The sequence below is a fragment of the Scyliorhinus canicula genome, chromosome 8 (assembly GCF_902713615.1).
Source record: "Scyliorhinus canicula chromosome 8, sScyCan1.1, whole genome shotgun sequence".
Classification (NCBI taxonomy): Eukaryota; Metazoa; Chordata; class Chondrichthyes; order Carcharhiniformes; family Scyliorhinidae; genus Scyliorhinus; species Scyliorhinus canicula.
This window is the reverse complement of record NC_052153.1, coordinates 63437239-63453876: the sequence shown is the minus strand read 5'-3', so window position 1 is coordinate 63453876 and position 16638 is coordinate 63437239. Positions and strand designations below refer to the sequence as shown.

The following is a 16638-nucleotide window of genomic DNA, read 5'->3' as shown; positions in this document are numbered from 1 at the left end:
GATGTAACCAAACTATTTTCCATTACTGATGGATCTGGAATTGGCATCAATGACTAGGCTACCCATTTAATTGAATGTTGCATAATCCACCAACAAGTTGATTTGAAAACATTTTCTAAAAGCAGGAAACTTGTAATTATTTCCCCAAATTGAATAAGTAGATATGCAATTTACACTGAATGTGAAAAGTGAGCTTTAATCTTTCTAATCGACAGATATTTAATGCAGGCTAGAGACTACTTTTTTTAAACTTAAAAAAAAACTTACTCGTAGTGGACAACATGCAGCAGAAAATCACTTCAATCATTTTCCCTTTATAGTCGGCTTTCTCTTTCTAAAAAAGACTTGGAAAAGTCTGGTCTATCCATCCTGGTTATGCCTCTCATAACTTTGTAGACCTCTATCAGGTCTCCCCTCAGCCTCCATCTTTCCAAGTGAAAACAATCCTAATTTACTGAACCTCTCCTCATAGCCAACACCCTTGAGACCAGGCAACACCCTGGTGAACCTTCTTTACACTCACTCCAAAGCTTCCACGTCCTTCTGATAATGTGATCGGAACTGCACGCAATACGGCCTAACCATGCACTCTCTCCAAAGCTTTCACATCCTTTTATAATGTGGAGACTCCACGTAATACTCCAAATTCTGCCTAACAAAGGTTTTATATAGCTGCAACATGATTTCCCAACTCCTGTACTCAGTGCCTCAGCTGATGAAGGCAAGTATGCCATATGCCTTCTTAATCACTTTGGCCACCTGTGTTGCCACTTTTAGGGAACTGTGGACCTGCACACCTAGATCCCTCTGTATCTTAATGTTCCCAAGGGTTCTGCCATTTACAGTACAATTCATAACGAGATTTGATCCACCAAAATGCATCACTGCACATTTGTCCAGATTAAACTCCATCTGCCATTTCTCTGCCCAAGTCTCCAATCTATATCCTGTTGTAATCTCTGACAATCCCTGGCACTATCAGCAACTCTGCCAACCTTCGCGTCATCTGCAAACTTACTAATCAGACCACCCACACATTTTCCTCTAGACAATTGATATACACCAAAAACTCAGGTCCCCGCACTGATCTCTGCGGAACACCACTAGCCGCAGATCTTCATTCTGAAAAACACCCTTCCGTTGCTACTATCGTCTATAATAATCTAGCCAGCCCATCCCAAATTGCATGTGATTTTAGTTTGTGTACCAGTCTGTCATGAAGGACCTTGTCAAAACGTTTTACTAAAGTCCATATAAACTTCATCCACAGATCTTCCCTCATCAAGTTTCTTTGTCATCTCTTCAAAAAACTCAATCAAGTTGGTGACACATGACCTTCCCCATACAAAACCATGCTGCCCGTCACTAACTAGTCCATTTTCCTCCAAATGTGCACATCCTGTCCCTCAGTATCTTTTCCAAAAGCTTCCCCACCACTGATGTCAGGCTTACCGTCCTATAATTTGCTGGATTATCTCTGCTTCCTTTCTTAAACAAGGTAACAACATTGGCTATTCTCCAGTCCTCTGGACCTCACCTGTGGTCAAAGACGATGTGAAGATATCTGTTAAAGTCCCAGCTATTTCTCCTCTTGTCTCCCGCAGTAACCTGGGATAGATCCCATCCGGCCTCAGGGGACTTGTTTACCGTAATGCAATTTAGGATACTCAACACTTCTTCCTTTAAAATATTTACCTTCTCAAGAGTGTTCGCAAACCCATCCCTGACATCAACATCAGTCATGTCCTTCTCCGTTACAAAGTACTCATTAAGAGTTTCACCCACTTCCTGTGGTTCCACATATAACTTTTCTCCATTGTCCTTGAGTGAGCCTACTCTTTCTCTTGCTCCTTATTACATAAAAAGCCTTGGGATTCTCCTTGACCATATTTTGCTCCATTGTCCTTGAGTGAGCCTACTCTTTCTCTTGCTCCTTATTACATAAAAAGCCTTGGGATTCTCCTTGACCATATTTGCTAAAGACATTTTATGTCCTATTTTAGCACTACTAATTCCACTTTTAAGTTCCTTCCTACCTTCACTTACTCCTCAGGGGTACATCAGTTTTTAGATGCTCAGACATATCGAACGATTCCTTTTTCCCTCTAACCAAGCTTACAATTTTCCTTGTCATCCATGGTTCCCGAATCCTGCCATTTCTATCCTTCATTTTTGCGGGGACATGCCTGTCCTGCACTTCAATCAACTGGCCTTTAAAAGCCTCCCATTTGTCAGATGAGGATTTGTCCTCAAATAGCCGCTCCCAATCCACATTCCCCAGTTCCTGTCTAATTTGGATGCAAATGACCCTCGCCCAATTAAGCACCCGCACCCACGTGCCACTCTGGTCCTTAGCCATGACTATCCAAAATCGTATGGAATTATGGTCGCTAAGCTCCCTCACTGAAACATCAATCACCTGGCCAGGCTCATTCCCCAATACTAAGTCTAGCATGGTCCCCTCCCTGGTTGGATTGTCAACAGAGTGTATCAAAAAGCCCCCCTGAACACATCCAACAATTTGCTCTCCATCAGAGATAGGGTTGGAGTAAAAGTTTACAAGAAAGCCTAAATTAGGTTAACCATGCATGCATGTAAAAGCATAGCAATCAATGGTGGTCGGTGAGCTGCAGACAGAAATAGGCACATGGGAATATATTATGGCGAAATGAGAGCCTGGCTCAATAAAAACTACTAAATATTCCTGGATAAAAGGTGTTCAGAAAAGAAAGGAGGAGTGACAGTATCAATTAAGGAAAATATTGCAGTTTTGAGGAAAGGATACTCTGTAGGTATCAAGGACAGAATCTATTTAGAGTTAAGAAACAATATCATAAAACTAGGTACATCCTACAGGACATTAACTAGTAGGGAAGGAATAGAGGAAACATCTGCAGGGAAATTAGGTAGGTGCAAAAATTAGAGTGGTATTATGAAATACTTCAATTTCCTGAACATGCACTGGGATATCAAGGGCAATTGGGTATTGCCAGCAAGACCCACAGCCCAAGAAAGGAAAAAAAAGAGAATTTTACGGTACAGAAACAGACCATTTGACTCAACAGGTCGGTGCAGGGCACTCTGCTCCGCATGAGTGGTTACCAAAATGTGGTGTGAAATCAGATTACTGGGAAAGCGAGACAAATCCGCAGGGCCCATACTCTGGGGATAAAATCACAACTGAATGTTTGAGCTGATCAATGGAAATCAACAGCGACACATATGAAGTCATGTTGCAATGCAAGGGATCTCCAGACCAGAGAACTGGCTGTAGTTAAAATGATCATGTCGGAACCAGATAACTTTTCTGTTGTGCAGCAAGAAATCTTGATGTAAAAGAGTGTAAGCAAGTTAAAGCAAGACAAAAAACACTCAAGCATACAGCTTTCTGATAAGATGAGCACTCAACTTACTTAGGTGGGAGGTAGTTGTCATTCAGGGGTGTTAACAGAAATAAAGCTATAGAATCTAACCTTGTGACTTAATGTGAGCACTTACAAAAGAACTTCATCAAATTTTGTTAAAAGTACCTTCTTACAGTTTCCCAGATCTGCTTTGAGCGAATAACTAAATCATAATTGGTTTTCTTGTCCTGTTGTCTGTTTTGCTTTAATTCTTTCTTTTGCTTTTTGAAATCATTCCATTTAGGTTTCTTTCCCGTTGTGCCTAAAACACAAAATATTACCCGACTCACATTATTTCTAACACAACCTAAATGCTCAGGTAAGCTACATTGATGCAAAATCAAATATAAACCACTATAACATGATGTCACTGATATATTAAAAGATCTGTTGTATCTTATACACAACGAAAAGCATCAACAATACGCAGGTCTATAACAGGAAGCAAAAAATAAAAAAGGCAAGATCTCCAAAGTGATTCTGAAGTTAACATTAGGGTGGCATGGTGACGCAGTGGTTAGCACTGCAGCCTCACAGCACCAAAGACCCAGGTTCAATCCTGGCCTCGGGTCCCTGTCGAGTTTGCACATTCTCCCCGTGCCTGTGTGGGTCTCACCCTCACAATCCAAAAGGATGTGCAGGGTAGGTGGAGTGGCCACACTAAATTGAAAAAAAAAAATTAAAATAACGTTAACATTCTTTGAAGGTTAAGAACACAGCTGATAATTTGTTCACGCCTTCCCAAAACAAAAACTTTACAGTCGCTACGCAGCTACTCAGGTGGCCAAAAGCAACGTGACTTTTTTTGTTCTCCATACCCTCCACAAGGTGAAAATCATTGAATCTGGGAAGGGCAAAGCCAAGATCAAAACATCAACATGTAGAGATCCATAGCCATGTTCAGTGGTGTAATAAACTGCTAGGTCAGCAAGGGGCAGCACGCAAGTAAGGTACAACGGCCCCAATCCTTACATAATAATATAATTTTTTCCAGAACATAAAATCAAGGTTAACAAATAGCAGTGCTTTCTAACAAAATCAGTTAAATCTGCAAATGGCTTGAAAACAGGTTGCTACCAATAACTGGCTGACTTTTTCCACTTGTAAGCATTTGACCACTAATTGGGACATTTCATTGACACATACGGAAAAGTTTGGAATGCCAACCCAAAACAATTGAAGAAAATATGTATAATTTAAAAAGGGATACATTACAGGTACGGTCAAATTAGACAAAGCCTGAAATATATTTTCACACACAAAAAAAAGAGATTTCTAAAATTTAGTTAAAAAAAAGGTAGCAATTATTTTTGTTTTCATTCTGAAGATTTGCTTAATGAAACAGGAAAGCCCAACCAAAAAGAAATACAATCAGCTAAAAAATACCTTCTTCATTTCGAGCCAACAGCTTTCTTTTACTTCCAGTCTGCGGTTTTCCTTTAAACTTTGCTACATTCGCTTTTCCAGCAGCATTTGCAAACTTGTGTGGACTAGTTGTTTCTGTCCCTTTCTTATACTTTTGAGATATGAACTTTGATTTGCCTTTCTCACTTCCACCTTTGAATATTTTACGCGTGTCAGAACCTACATTAAAGGACAAAAGAAAGTCACATTGATGACTGTACTTTCTAGTACAATGTGATGCCCCTAGTTTTTAAACTTCTACAGTTTATTCGGTCCAATTAACACAAAACAACAGGTTGACGCACACTAAGCACCAGTGGCTTGTTTGCATAATGCTTCAAGCAAGTGAAGTAAGACCAACTTTGACAGGAGAAAGTATTTAACAGGATGTTGAGGCTAAGAACAAAGGTGAAAAAGGGAAGGTTGTGCTGACATGCAGAGATGAAGGAGAATGGGAGGAACCTCATACAGAACATTTAGGGCAAATTACCTTTTCTGTGTTTTCTGTACAAAAAAAAACCAAACAGATCTGACTTTCAAACAAACACAACTTGTTGGAAAAATTAAATGTCGCTTTTATGGTGGAAGATGACATACTCCGGGAAAATACATGCACTAGGAGATCATGAAAGTGTTTCCAAGCCTAGGGAATTTATTATTACAAGTAATCGCATTTTATATCTTAGAGGATTATTTTTAGACATCAACACATTGGCTGGACTTTTAAGTCAGCAGCAACGCAATGAAAAAAGTTTGCACAGTCCTAGCAACCTCTGTGGCACAGACCTCTCTTTATGTGACAGCAGTTTTAAGTCTGTCGCTAAATCAAGTATCCAGCATCAGTGATGTTAGCGAACAGGGTAAGCAGCCAATCACGTTGAAGTATTTTCATAGATAGTGGAATAGAAAGGTAAAATCACCGAATTGCTTCACTTTTAATTTAAAATTACAAACAGTGAAATACCCTACATTACAGTGACTACCATAACCACAAAACAGTTTCTAAACCTTATTTTAGATATCAGAAATTTCAGTTGAAGGAGTATAAAAGAGACTAAAAGGATTATTTATTTTGAATGATTTGAGCATTCAAGTTTCCGGTTTGGTGGATTTTTGAGTTACACAGATATTCGGCGATTAGGAATTGTGAAACCTGCAGGCCAAAAAGTGCGACAGCATGATGTGATGGGCAGAAAATGAATGCTTGACACTTCGATATACTAGTTCATCACCCACACAGCATTGTTTAGTGAGTTAGTGAATACAGCCTGTAAGTGAATACAGCCTGTAAAGTGGATCTTTTGTGGCATGGATTATGGTAGTCAAGGTCTTGTAGTTTGTGGGAGCAAGCTTATTAGCTTGTGAAGGTTTAGAAATGGTGCGAGATGAAGGAAGTGGCTTGGGGAAACGGGTTGCGGAGACATTGAGCTATGATAAGAAAATTGACGATTTTAGGATGGTAGTTGAGATAGCACAGTGAAGGAAATGATAGGGAGTTTTTGAGGGCCACTAAAATTAGGCATTAAGACACATTTTGTGTGGTATATTTAGAATTTGGGTTTGTCGTTGAAGACAATAGCAAACAGGAACTTAAAATGTAAAGTACTCCTTTGAAATAAAAGACCATGCCAACTATGGTTTGTTTAGACATGGCCAACAGGTTCATTGTCCTTGCCAGTAAACTTTGCCAAGACAAATAGCTTTGCTTTATTAGCACTCAATTCAATCATCTGCTCCTGTGAACTTAAGAAAGCTTCACATTGCTATGCAGAGGACTCTCTTCCAAGACCATAACATTTAATAAATGAATCATTTAAGATATGGTTTAATGTATAATAAATTGCAACAGGATGTGAGTGTTAAATTTCACTTCTGGTTTAAACATGGTGAAGGTTATTACACATATATTCCAAACATGCCAAGATCTTACCTGATGAAAAATGTTTAGACTCACTGAACTTTTTGCCCTTTCCTGGTGGTGCCTTTCTACCTTGCCCAGAAAACCTTTTACCTTCAACCACCATGTTCACGTCCACCAACTCAAGAAACCTGCAAGATCAGATAGAATAGTTACAGCATTGACCCATGCTTCATCAGACTAAAATGAAAGGGTAACACTTTGCCACAATGCAAAAGATTATTTATAAAGCATCAAATTTGATCATAGAGGCAAAAATGCATACAAGAATATTACATTTCACTTGTTCAAACCAGACAACTGAAACATATCAGTATTTCACCTCAATGAGTCACGGATCTCTTCTTTTTCAATAGATTAGAATTCTTTTGAAATTTGTGATGCCTCAGATTTGTCTTTGCTCATTGAATGGACTAATCATTTAATCAGATTGCTGATTCTTTTAGTTTTGAAAGGAATAACCGCAACCAGGCAATATGAGCACTGACCTGTTTCACTGGCCAGAAATACTTGCTTCCTTGAGCTGAATTTTTAAAAACTAAATTTAAGAGTGTCCAATTTCTTTCCCCCAAATAAGGGGCAATTTAACGTGGCCAATCCACCAACCCTGCACATCTTGGGTTGTGGGGGTGAGACCTATGCAAACACGGGGAGAACGTGCAAACTCCACACAGACAGTGATTAATAACGCAAATGCAGGCAATTTTAACACAGATCTGGATCTGAGTCCTAAGTCATCGAATGTGTCGGCAGTGGCTACGGAGCCGAGGGAATTCTGGATTGTATGGTGGTGGTGGTGGTGGGGGGAACCCATGGAGGTTTGGGAGGCTGAACATGAAGGAGGTTTCGTACTTCTCGCATGTGCATTGGGTGTACTCCCGGATCAATTTCTTTGTGATGGATAAGGCGCAGCTGATGGGGCTGCCCGACTCGAAGTATACGGTGATCGTGTTTTCCGACCACGCGCTCCACTGGGTGGATTTGCGGGTGACACAAGGGGAGGCCCCACGGCCACAGTGGAGGTTGGATATGGGGTTGTTGGGGATGAGGGAGAGTGCGAGAGGATGAGGGCCGCCATCCGAAGCCAAGAGAGCAGAATGACAAGGGCGAAGCCATGGCCTCCACGTGGGAAGCATTTAAGGCAGTAATTAGGGGTGAATTTATTTTGATCCGGATGTGTAGGGAGAGGGTGGAATGCGGAGAGCAATCTGGCAGATGAGATTCTGAGGATGGAACGGAAGTACTCGGTGACGCCAGAGGAGGAGGAAGCAGGCAGTGGCGAGGGAGATTGCCAGGGCGAGGGAGACAAGGTGGTGTTAGACCCATGGTAGGTAATTGGGGTATTTGTGGCTTTCTACAGAAGGCCGTACAAGTCTGAGCTGTCGCCTGGGGACGAGACGGTTTCTGGATGGGTTGGAGTTCACCCAGGGTGGAGGAGGAGAGGGTGCAGGAATCGGGGGCCCAGATCAGACTGAGGGAGGTGATGGATGAGGTTGGTGCAATGCAGACAGACATTGCCCTGGGGCTGGACGGGTTCCCAGTGGCGTTTTACAGGAGGTTCGGTGCGGAGTTGGGGCCTCTGCTAGTGAGGATGCACAATGAGACGGGGGGGGGGGGGGGGGGGGGGGGGGGGGGGGAAGAGAGAAAGAAGAGCTTCCCCCACATTTGCACAGACATCCATTTCTCTTATTTTGAGGATGGATAAGTAGTGTGGGACATACGGCCCAATATCGCAGCTTGATATTGATGCAAAGTCGTTAGCGAAGGTGTTAGCATCACGGATAGAGGATTGCGTGCCGGGTGTGAAAGGGAGAACTAATGGGATTTGTGAAAGTGCGGTAGTTGTCGGCGAATGTGCATAGGCTGCTTAATGTTGGTATGATGCCTCGGAGGGACAGGATGTAGAAGTAATCGTGGCAATGGATTCAGAGCAGGCCTTCAATCAAGTGGACTGTTGGAATTGCTGGGTCAGTTCGGGTTTGGCCAGGGGTTCGTGGATTGGAGTCGGCCGCTGTACAGGGTGGAGATGGCGAGCATCTAGATGAACAAAACGTGTTTGGGGTACCTTGGACGACATCGGTGACGCGGCAGGGCTGCCCACTCTCTCCATGGTTTAACACCTTGGCAATAGAACTTCTGTCAAACACTAGGGCATCGAGAGATTGGAAAGGGACTGAGCGGGTAGAACACAGAGTCACATTGTATGCAGACGAGCTGTTGTTATATATTTCAGACCCGGTGGGCAGCTTTGAAAGGATCATTGGACCGTGTGGAAATTTGGTCGGTTTTCGGGGTATAAATTGAACATAGAAAGAGCGAGATGTTCCCGATTAATGCTCAAGGGCAGGAGAGGAGTTATGGGGAGTTGCCATTCCGGATGGTGGGTGAGTTTACGGTACTAGGGATTCAGGGACTGCATGCTGTGCGCAGTTGCACAAACTGAATTTGGCACGACTGGTGGAAGGAGCGAAAGTGGATTTCAAAAGGTGGGCTGCGTTTCCAGTGTCACTGTTTGGGCATGTGTAGACAGTTAAAATTATGGTGCTGCCCAGGTTATTGTTCATGTTCCAGAACCTCCCTATCTTTGTTCCCAAGTGCTTTTGTAGAAAGGTGCATGGAATAATTTTGGGTTTGTTTGGGCAGGAAAGAGCCCGTGGGTGAGGAGTGTGTTTTTGGAGAGGGGGAGAGGGGTGGCTGGCTGGCATTGCCAAATTTGATTAATTATTACTGCGCGGCAAACATAGCAATGAATGAGGAACTGGGCTGTGGAGGACGAGTCGATGAGGGGGTGGATGGAGGCAGTGGCACTTCGGGCGATGAGTCTGAGGACACTGTTGGCACCTCTTCCATTCTCGCCGGTCCGGTAGTATGTGAGCCCAGTGATGCTTTTGGCATTGCGGTTGTGGAGCCAGTGCAGGCAACATTTTGGGTGAGAGGGCAGGTCATTGTGGGATCCGAATTAGGATTGTGCTGTTGGGGCTAGATACAAGGTTCCAGGGGTGGCTGCATGTGGGGACAGAGTACTTTAGGGGCTTTTTTTTTTTTAAAACAGGGGGCAGGTTTGCTGGAATTGGAGGAACCGCAAGTGTTGCCCAAAGGGAATGGTTTCAGTTACCTGTAAGTGAGGGATTTTGTGTTGTAGGACAAACTGTTGTCGGAGGATGACATTGGGGAGGGGAGAGTGTCAGACATCTACAGTGAGTCCACGGAGGACGCACCTGAGGATGAGATTAAGCGTAAAATGGGAGTTGGGTTGAGAGGTGCAGGGCAGGACGTGGAACGAAGTCCCTGCAGTGGGTAAACAAGGCCTTGTCGTGTGCGAGGTTAAGCCGGTTCTTCGCAGGGTGGAGGACAGGTGTGGGCAGTGTGCAGGGGGGGGGGGGGGGGGGGGGGGGCACGAATCACATCCACATACTGTGGGTGTGGCCGAGGCTGAGGTGGTTCTGGCAGGGCTTCTCGGATGTGTTGTCCAAGATTCTGGGTGTGGGGGTGGCCCTGAGTCGAGAGGTGGCGATACTCGACGTGTCGGAAAATCCGGGAATCCAAGTGGGGAGAAAGGTCGACGTATTGGCCTTTGCCGCCGTGACGGAGACAGATCTTGTTGTGGGAGCAGGACTCAAGAGCCGCCAAAGCCGGTGGTACGGGTGAGCGACCTGGCAGAATTCCTGCATTTGGGGACGGCCAGGGTCGTCTTGCAAGTGTCGTAGTAGGGGTCCACCGGAGGTGTCAAACATTCATTGATTTTTTTCAAGGGAAATTGAGGGGTCAGTGGGGTAGGGAATAGGGGGACAAAATTAGGAAGGGAGGGTGGGTTGGGGTGTTGGTATTGGAATGTTGGTGGCCTGCGGTTTCTGTTCATGTTTGGCCTTTTGATGTTTCCATGTATACATGTAAAATACCTTTAATAAAAATATTTTAAAAAAAATAACCTAAATGTAAAACAAATGAACAGTACAAATACGCATCTGAAAGAAAACAGTGGTAAGAATATGTACAATTTGCAAGGTGTCAGATAGCAATGGTAGAAAAATGAGGGACGGCAAGAATTTATAAATATTTACTTTTCCGAATTAAAACTTCCTTGGGTCTTAAGAGAAATCAAAGAAGAAATATCAGGTCGACATGCTTTTGAGTAAAGGAGAACCATTGTTACCAGCAACTGCTCACATTTAATCAACGAAACAAGGCACTGAGGTCCCGGTTCGATCCCAGCCCCAGATCACTGTCCGTGTGCAGTTTGCACATTCTCCTATCATGTCTGCATGGGTCTCGCCCCCCACAACCCAAAAAGATGTACAGGGTAGGTGAATTGGCCGTGCTAAATTTCCCCGTAATTGGGGAAAAAAAATTAAAAATCAACAAAACAATTCTGGAAATGTAGCTGCACCGTTAATATTTCCTACTATCGGACACAAAGATACAAGTAACAAAGGAAACATTCACATCACTGCTGTCCAAGAATACAGAAAGATGAAATGCAATCATCTCAAAACAGAAATGAAAGCAATATGGGTCATATATATCAACAACAATATTTCCTGGAAATTTAACCTGAACTTGGGAATTACCTTGGGACTGGATGGGGAACCTTCGGGTGGAATTTAATGAGGGTAGCAAAGAGGCCCAATGTCAGCCAACTAAACTGCGGTACCCTCACCCACCCAATGTAAAGGAGCCCCAAGCAAATTAACTCTCCAAGCGGCAGTGGGAATCCTGCCATCTGGGTTCGTGGAGTTGTTAAATTGCAAGATTTACCCAGTGGGACAGAAATCCCACCCATGAGAAATGCCAGCCATTCAACTGGTCTGCACCAGGGATCCCTGGAGAAGGTTAAGTGAGGGTGGGATGAGCGTCATTGGGAGGGGTTGCTGGTGGGAGAAATGGGGTCAAACGAAAGGCTTTCAGAAAGTACCCCCTCCCCGATACCAGTTCCTATAATGGATTGCTGACTAACTTGATGATAGACTCTCCCCATATCCACGTTCCCACATGGTGAGATCCGTGCCAGCAGCAGCAATGTGATGAAGCATTAATTACCCACTTAAGGGCCTCCATTTGCATTTTTCGGAAAGGCCACACTCAAGACTTCTCACTCCGGATTTGAATCAGAAAGAGGTGGGAAGGCAGTGGATTTTCCATGCCACGCACTGCTGCCCAATCACATGCGCTTTTCCTACCTCTTCAAGGGACCATTAATTTGCACCCATCCTATTTACCCCCAAAACCAGAAAGCTGAACGTTGTGCGCACTAGTGACGCCATTATATCGTACACTAGGAAACTTGGGATAGATATATGGTCGATAATTCCATACACACATTAAACTGCTCTATGGCTAAACAAATTCAAATAAAGAACGATCCATACCCCGAGAACAAGATCTGGTTCTGGATTTTTAATTGGTTGTGGGCTGTGAGCACAGCGGACGATGCCACATTTTATGCATATCCTAATTACCACAAAAGGCCCCGTTCTTGAAACTGCTTGAACGTAGTGGCTTGGTAGGTCATTTCAGAGGGTATTAAAAGTGAACTATATTGTGTGGACTGAAACCATTTTAGGGTGGGCTATAGTTTGTGGTATATGAACATTTCTGGCTAGGCCAACATTTATTGGCCATCCCCATTTGCCCCAGAAAGGATAGCGGTGAGCCACCTTCTTGTATCGTGGCTCTTCATGTTACTTTTCTAGGCTTAGACACAAGAAAAATCATGAATGAGGAGAAAAACCCAAAAACTTATGTTGAGAAAAGCAAATTTGCAGATGAAATAAATATTCATGTTCTAGATTTACTTCTTCTAAAATGTGTATCTGATCCCATGCTAGGGTCCTTCACCTGTTATATTGATGCTTACTGATAGCAAAGGACCCACCCAATGTGTCTGACAAATTGTGAGAAAACGGGTCCCAGGAAGCTCAAATCTGTGCCTCCTTTAATTGATGGCTGAACAACATTAACCATAAGACACAGGAGGCCGTTCATCCCCTTGAGCCTGCTCCACTGTTCAATAAGATCATGGCTGATCGAACATTTCACGTGTCCATTTTCTTGCCATTTCTCCGTAACCTTGGATTCCCTTACTGATCAAGAATCTACCTACGGAAAAGAGGTAGCAGTGAATTAAACACGAAGCTTTAACAAGGAATCATCCAGACTTGAAACGTTAGCTCCGCTCGCTCTCCATAAATGCTGTCAGACCTGCTGAGATTGTCCAGCATGTTGTTTTTGTGTTGATTCCTGCATCCGCCATAAGTTGCTTTTATGTAAGATTCCATCTATTTCAGCCTTAAATACACACAAGGGCTTTGCCTCAACAATTCTCTGTGGCAAGGAGTTCCAAAGACTCACAACCCTCTCAGAGAAGAAATTCCCCTTCATCTCACTCTTAAATTGGCACCACTTTATTCTGAGACTCTGGTCCTAGATTTTCTCATGAGGGGAAACATCCTCTCAGCATTCACCCTGTCAAGCCCCTTAAGAATCCTATAGATTTCAATGAGATCATCTCTCATTCTTCTAAATTCCAACCGGTCTAACCTTTGCTCACAAGACAATCACTCCATACCAGGGATCAGCCTAGTGAACCTTCTCTCAACCGTCTGCAATGAAATTATATATTTCCTTAAATAAGGGGACCAAAACTGCTCACAGTACTCCAGATATGGTCTCACCAGCACAGTGTAAAGTTGCAGCAAGACGTCTCCATTCTTGTACTCCATTCTGGCCAATCATTCTTGTTGTTGTCTCCTTGATATGAAAGATAATGCAACTCTGGTCCATTACTTTTCCATCTATTTTCATAGCGACCCGAGTGCATCACTGCAAGGTACCCAACTTCTGGCACCTCACAGTAAAGAACCATTTGAACGGAGCCCCAGGTTTAACATTTCTGATCAATGGGCTGCAGTTGAGAACTGCTGCTTTAGAGCATTTTCTGAACTGTACACCATTAGCTGAAATTATGTTGAGCAAAACATTCAAGTTCATAGATACAACTTCAAAACTTCATGTATAGTAGGTAACACTCAAGAGGCCAAGATATACCCCACTTAGAATTCTGACACAATTCTCTCCATCCACATTTGCAGTTAATAAGACAACCTTATTTGTTTATAAATTAACTTTTATCATGTTTCACACTAAAAGTCAACTCAGTATTATATTTTCGTAATTATGACCACCACTCGCTGACTTTCTGCTATTCAATCCTCTACCAAATTCTCCAAAGTCAATACTAGCAAAATCACAGCAAACCCCTGAAAATATTGACACTTTTCCCCAACATCACTCCTGCACCTCCAGAGCAACCAATGCCCTAAATTATTGAAGCTGAAGATCAGAAAGCATTTTAAGCTCATAGACAGCAGCAATGATAGCAGCAATGATAGTATGTCAATAAAGTTAGTTCCTATAGTCCTCTCCACAAGCTAGCCCAATTTGAAAGCCTCTTGTCTAATCAATTCACTAATGATCAAAACACACAGAACTGCACAGCTCTGCCCCTTAAGAGTAGCCAGAGGCAGACAAGAGTCTCCAGAATCTTGCCAACAGCACTGCCCCAGTGGCTGCCCTTCCTCCTCCACTCCCCAATGTATTCTGACATTGGTCCATCATGGGAGAGGGTCATCATCTGCCTCATCCTTATATGGAGAGGTAAATTCCCTGGGATTTCCACAGAATTTACAGCAGAGGAGAAAACCTTGGTGAAAATCAACCCGATTAACGGTGTTGGAATTAAACAGAAAAATAATTGGGCATTTGAGCCCCTGAGGCTGTTCTACAATTCAGTTAGATCATGGTTGATCTGAATAAAAATAAACTGGCTACTGTACCCAGATGATCATCGGCTGTTTTCCCCTTTTGAGGACGAGAGCTGACTGGTGGTGATTTAACCCGAGAATCACTACATCTCGGGTAAGGTTGAAAAAACGGGGCTTTCATAATAACCTTTTGCCAGGACGGGAATTGAACCTACGCTCTGCATCACAAACCAGCTGTCCAGCCAAATGGGCTAAACCAGCATTGGTCGATCATGACTGACCAACATAACTCTATACATCCATGTGTGCCCCATATTCATTTGGCTAACAAAACACCATCGCGTCATATAAATAACTGATTTAGCATTGCAATAATTTTTGTTTGCAAAGGATTCCAAAATTCAACCACCCTTTGTCTGAAGAAGTATTTCCTAGTTTCACATCTTAAAAATTACTCTAATTTTTAGACAGTACCCCTAGCCTGAGACCAAAGAGCCCCTACAGTCTAGGAGGCCATTCGGCCCATCAAATCTGCACTGGCCCTCTGAAAGAGGGCCCTACCTATGTCTGCTCCCCACCCTCTCCCTGGAACCAACACTAGGTTGTGAGAGAAAACCCATGCAAGGGGGGGGGGGGGGGGGAGAACGTGCAAACTTCAGTTACTCAAGGCCAGAATTGAACCTAGGTGTCTGGCGCCCTAGACTTCCCAACCAGAGAAAACAAACAGTTTCTCCCCGTCTGACCTTTCCCATTAAGCTTTGATCAAATCACCCCTTCAGCTTATCAACTCCAAAAAGACAATCTTATATGTTGCAATCTCATCCCAGGTATTATTCCATAAAATTTCAGCAGTACTCCCTCCAAGGGCATCGTCTCAGGTGTGGTGTCCAGACAGCTTATAAAGTTCCACAATGTGGTCTAACAGGGGCCTGTACGGCTGAAGTGGATACAGGGTCACAAACTCCATACAGTCTGACGCCGGACCGAGCGGCCGGCACAATGCTATTGACCGTAACAACCAACCTGCTGCGCCTGCTCTGCTCCGCGTGCTCGGACTGTCACCCCCGGCTCACACTGCGCCTGCTGCGTTCCGCGTACCGCTCTGCCCCTCCCTCCTCAAAGCTGCGGATGGCATCATTGGCTCACGCTGCGACCAACGTCACCGCACTCGCTCTTTCATTGGTCGGTGCGCTCGAGCGTATTTCCTGCAATGACGTCAATTTTAAAATTACATTGCCGTATTCGAAAAGAAATGTAAAAAAATCTTTAAATTAAATTTAATAAAGCATTTAAAGTATTAGTCCTCAATTACGGAGATTACCCGACACCTTTCTCGAGACGTATTGACACTGGAAGGCGTTTATACCGGTGACCCCAGGAAATACTACTGGGAACAACCCATTTAGTGCCCGGGTGACTCCAGGAAATAGAGGTTGGTGCAGCGAATTTAATGTTCGGGTGATGCTTGCTTTCTGTCACCGAGTACCGGGCTTGCTGCACTATGGTGCTTATTTATGGAGACCGTGTCTGTCTCCGGTTGTTCTGGTTTTCTCACAAAAGTCCCGTTAGGTAATTTGGACATTCTGAATTCTCCTTCAGTGTACCTGAACAGGCGCCGGAGTGTGGCGACTAGTGGCTTTTCACAGTAATTCATTGCAGTGTTAATGTAAGCCTACTTGTGACAATAATAAAGATTATTAACAGTTCCAATGTTCCCTTAATATTGATGTTGAGCTGTAGAAATCCAGGAAAGGCAGAATCTGGCCAACTTTAATAAGCTCGTGGAACAGCACCTCATCCTTCTTGGCACTTGCATGTTCCAGCCTTAATATTGAATTCATTTCTTTGGGCAGGGGGGCGATAATTCTGTCTATCTCTCATTTACACTTGTTTATTTGCTTGTTACCTTGCCACCTCAGTTTGCCCATCCCTTTTGCCCCATTGCCCACAATCTCTTCTGCCTTGTACCCGTTCCAACAAATGGTCTTCCCTCACATTCTCTTTTTCTGCCTCTGTAAATTAAAAAAAACTTAACTTTTACATTTTCAGTTCTGATGAAAGGTCATTTAGACTTAGAACATTAACTTAGTTTCTCTCTCCACAGGGAAATGTGGTTTTCTCTGCTAAGTATTACCCCGCATTTCCAGCTTGT

General features: G+C 43.5%; 1 protein-coding gene across 2 annotated transcripts in view; it reads right to left on the bottom strand.

Moving 5' to 3' along the window:
• pum3 (pumilio RNA-binding family member 3) overlaps nucleotides 1–15659 on the bottom strand; it is a 45927-nt gene extending 30268 nt beyond the window's left edge. Inside the window, exons 1-4 of one of the 2 annotated variants that reach the window (XM_038804662.1) lie at nucleotides 15510–15659; nucleotides 6739–6857; nucleotides 4791–4988; nucleotides 3531–3666 (exon numbers count right to left, since the gene is read on the bottom strand). In XM_038804662.1, the coding sequence (XP_038660590.1) occupies nucleotides 3531–3666; nucleotides 4791–4988; nucleotides 6739–6832 (428 nt within the window). In that variant the 5' untranslated portion in view covers nucleotides 6833–6857; nucleotides 15510–15659. Of the gene's footprint in view, nucleotides 1–3530; nucleotides 3667–4790; nucleotides 4989–6738; nucleotides 6858–12598; nucleotides 12783–15509 lie in introns of those variants that run through there. The other variant, XM_038804661.1, reaches the window with a different exon arrangement.
• Nucleotides 15660–16638: the final 979 nt, after the last annotated feature.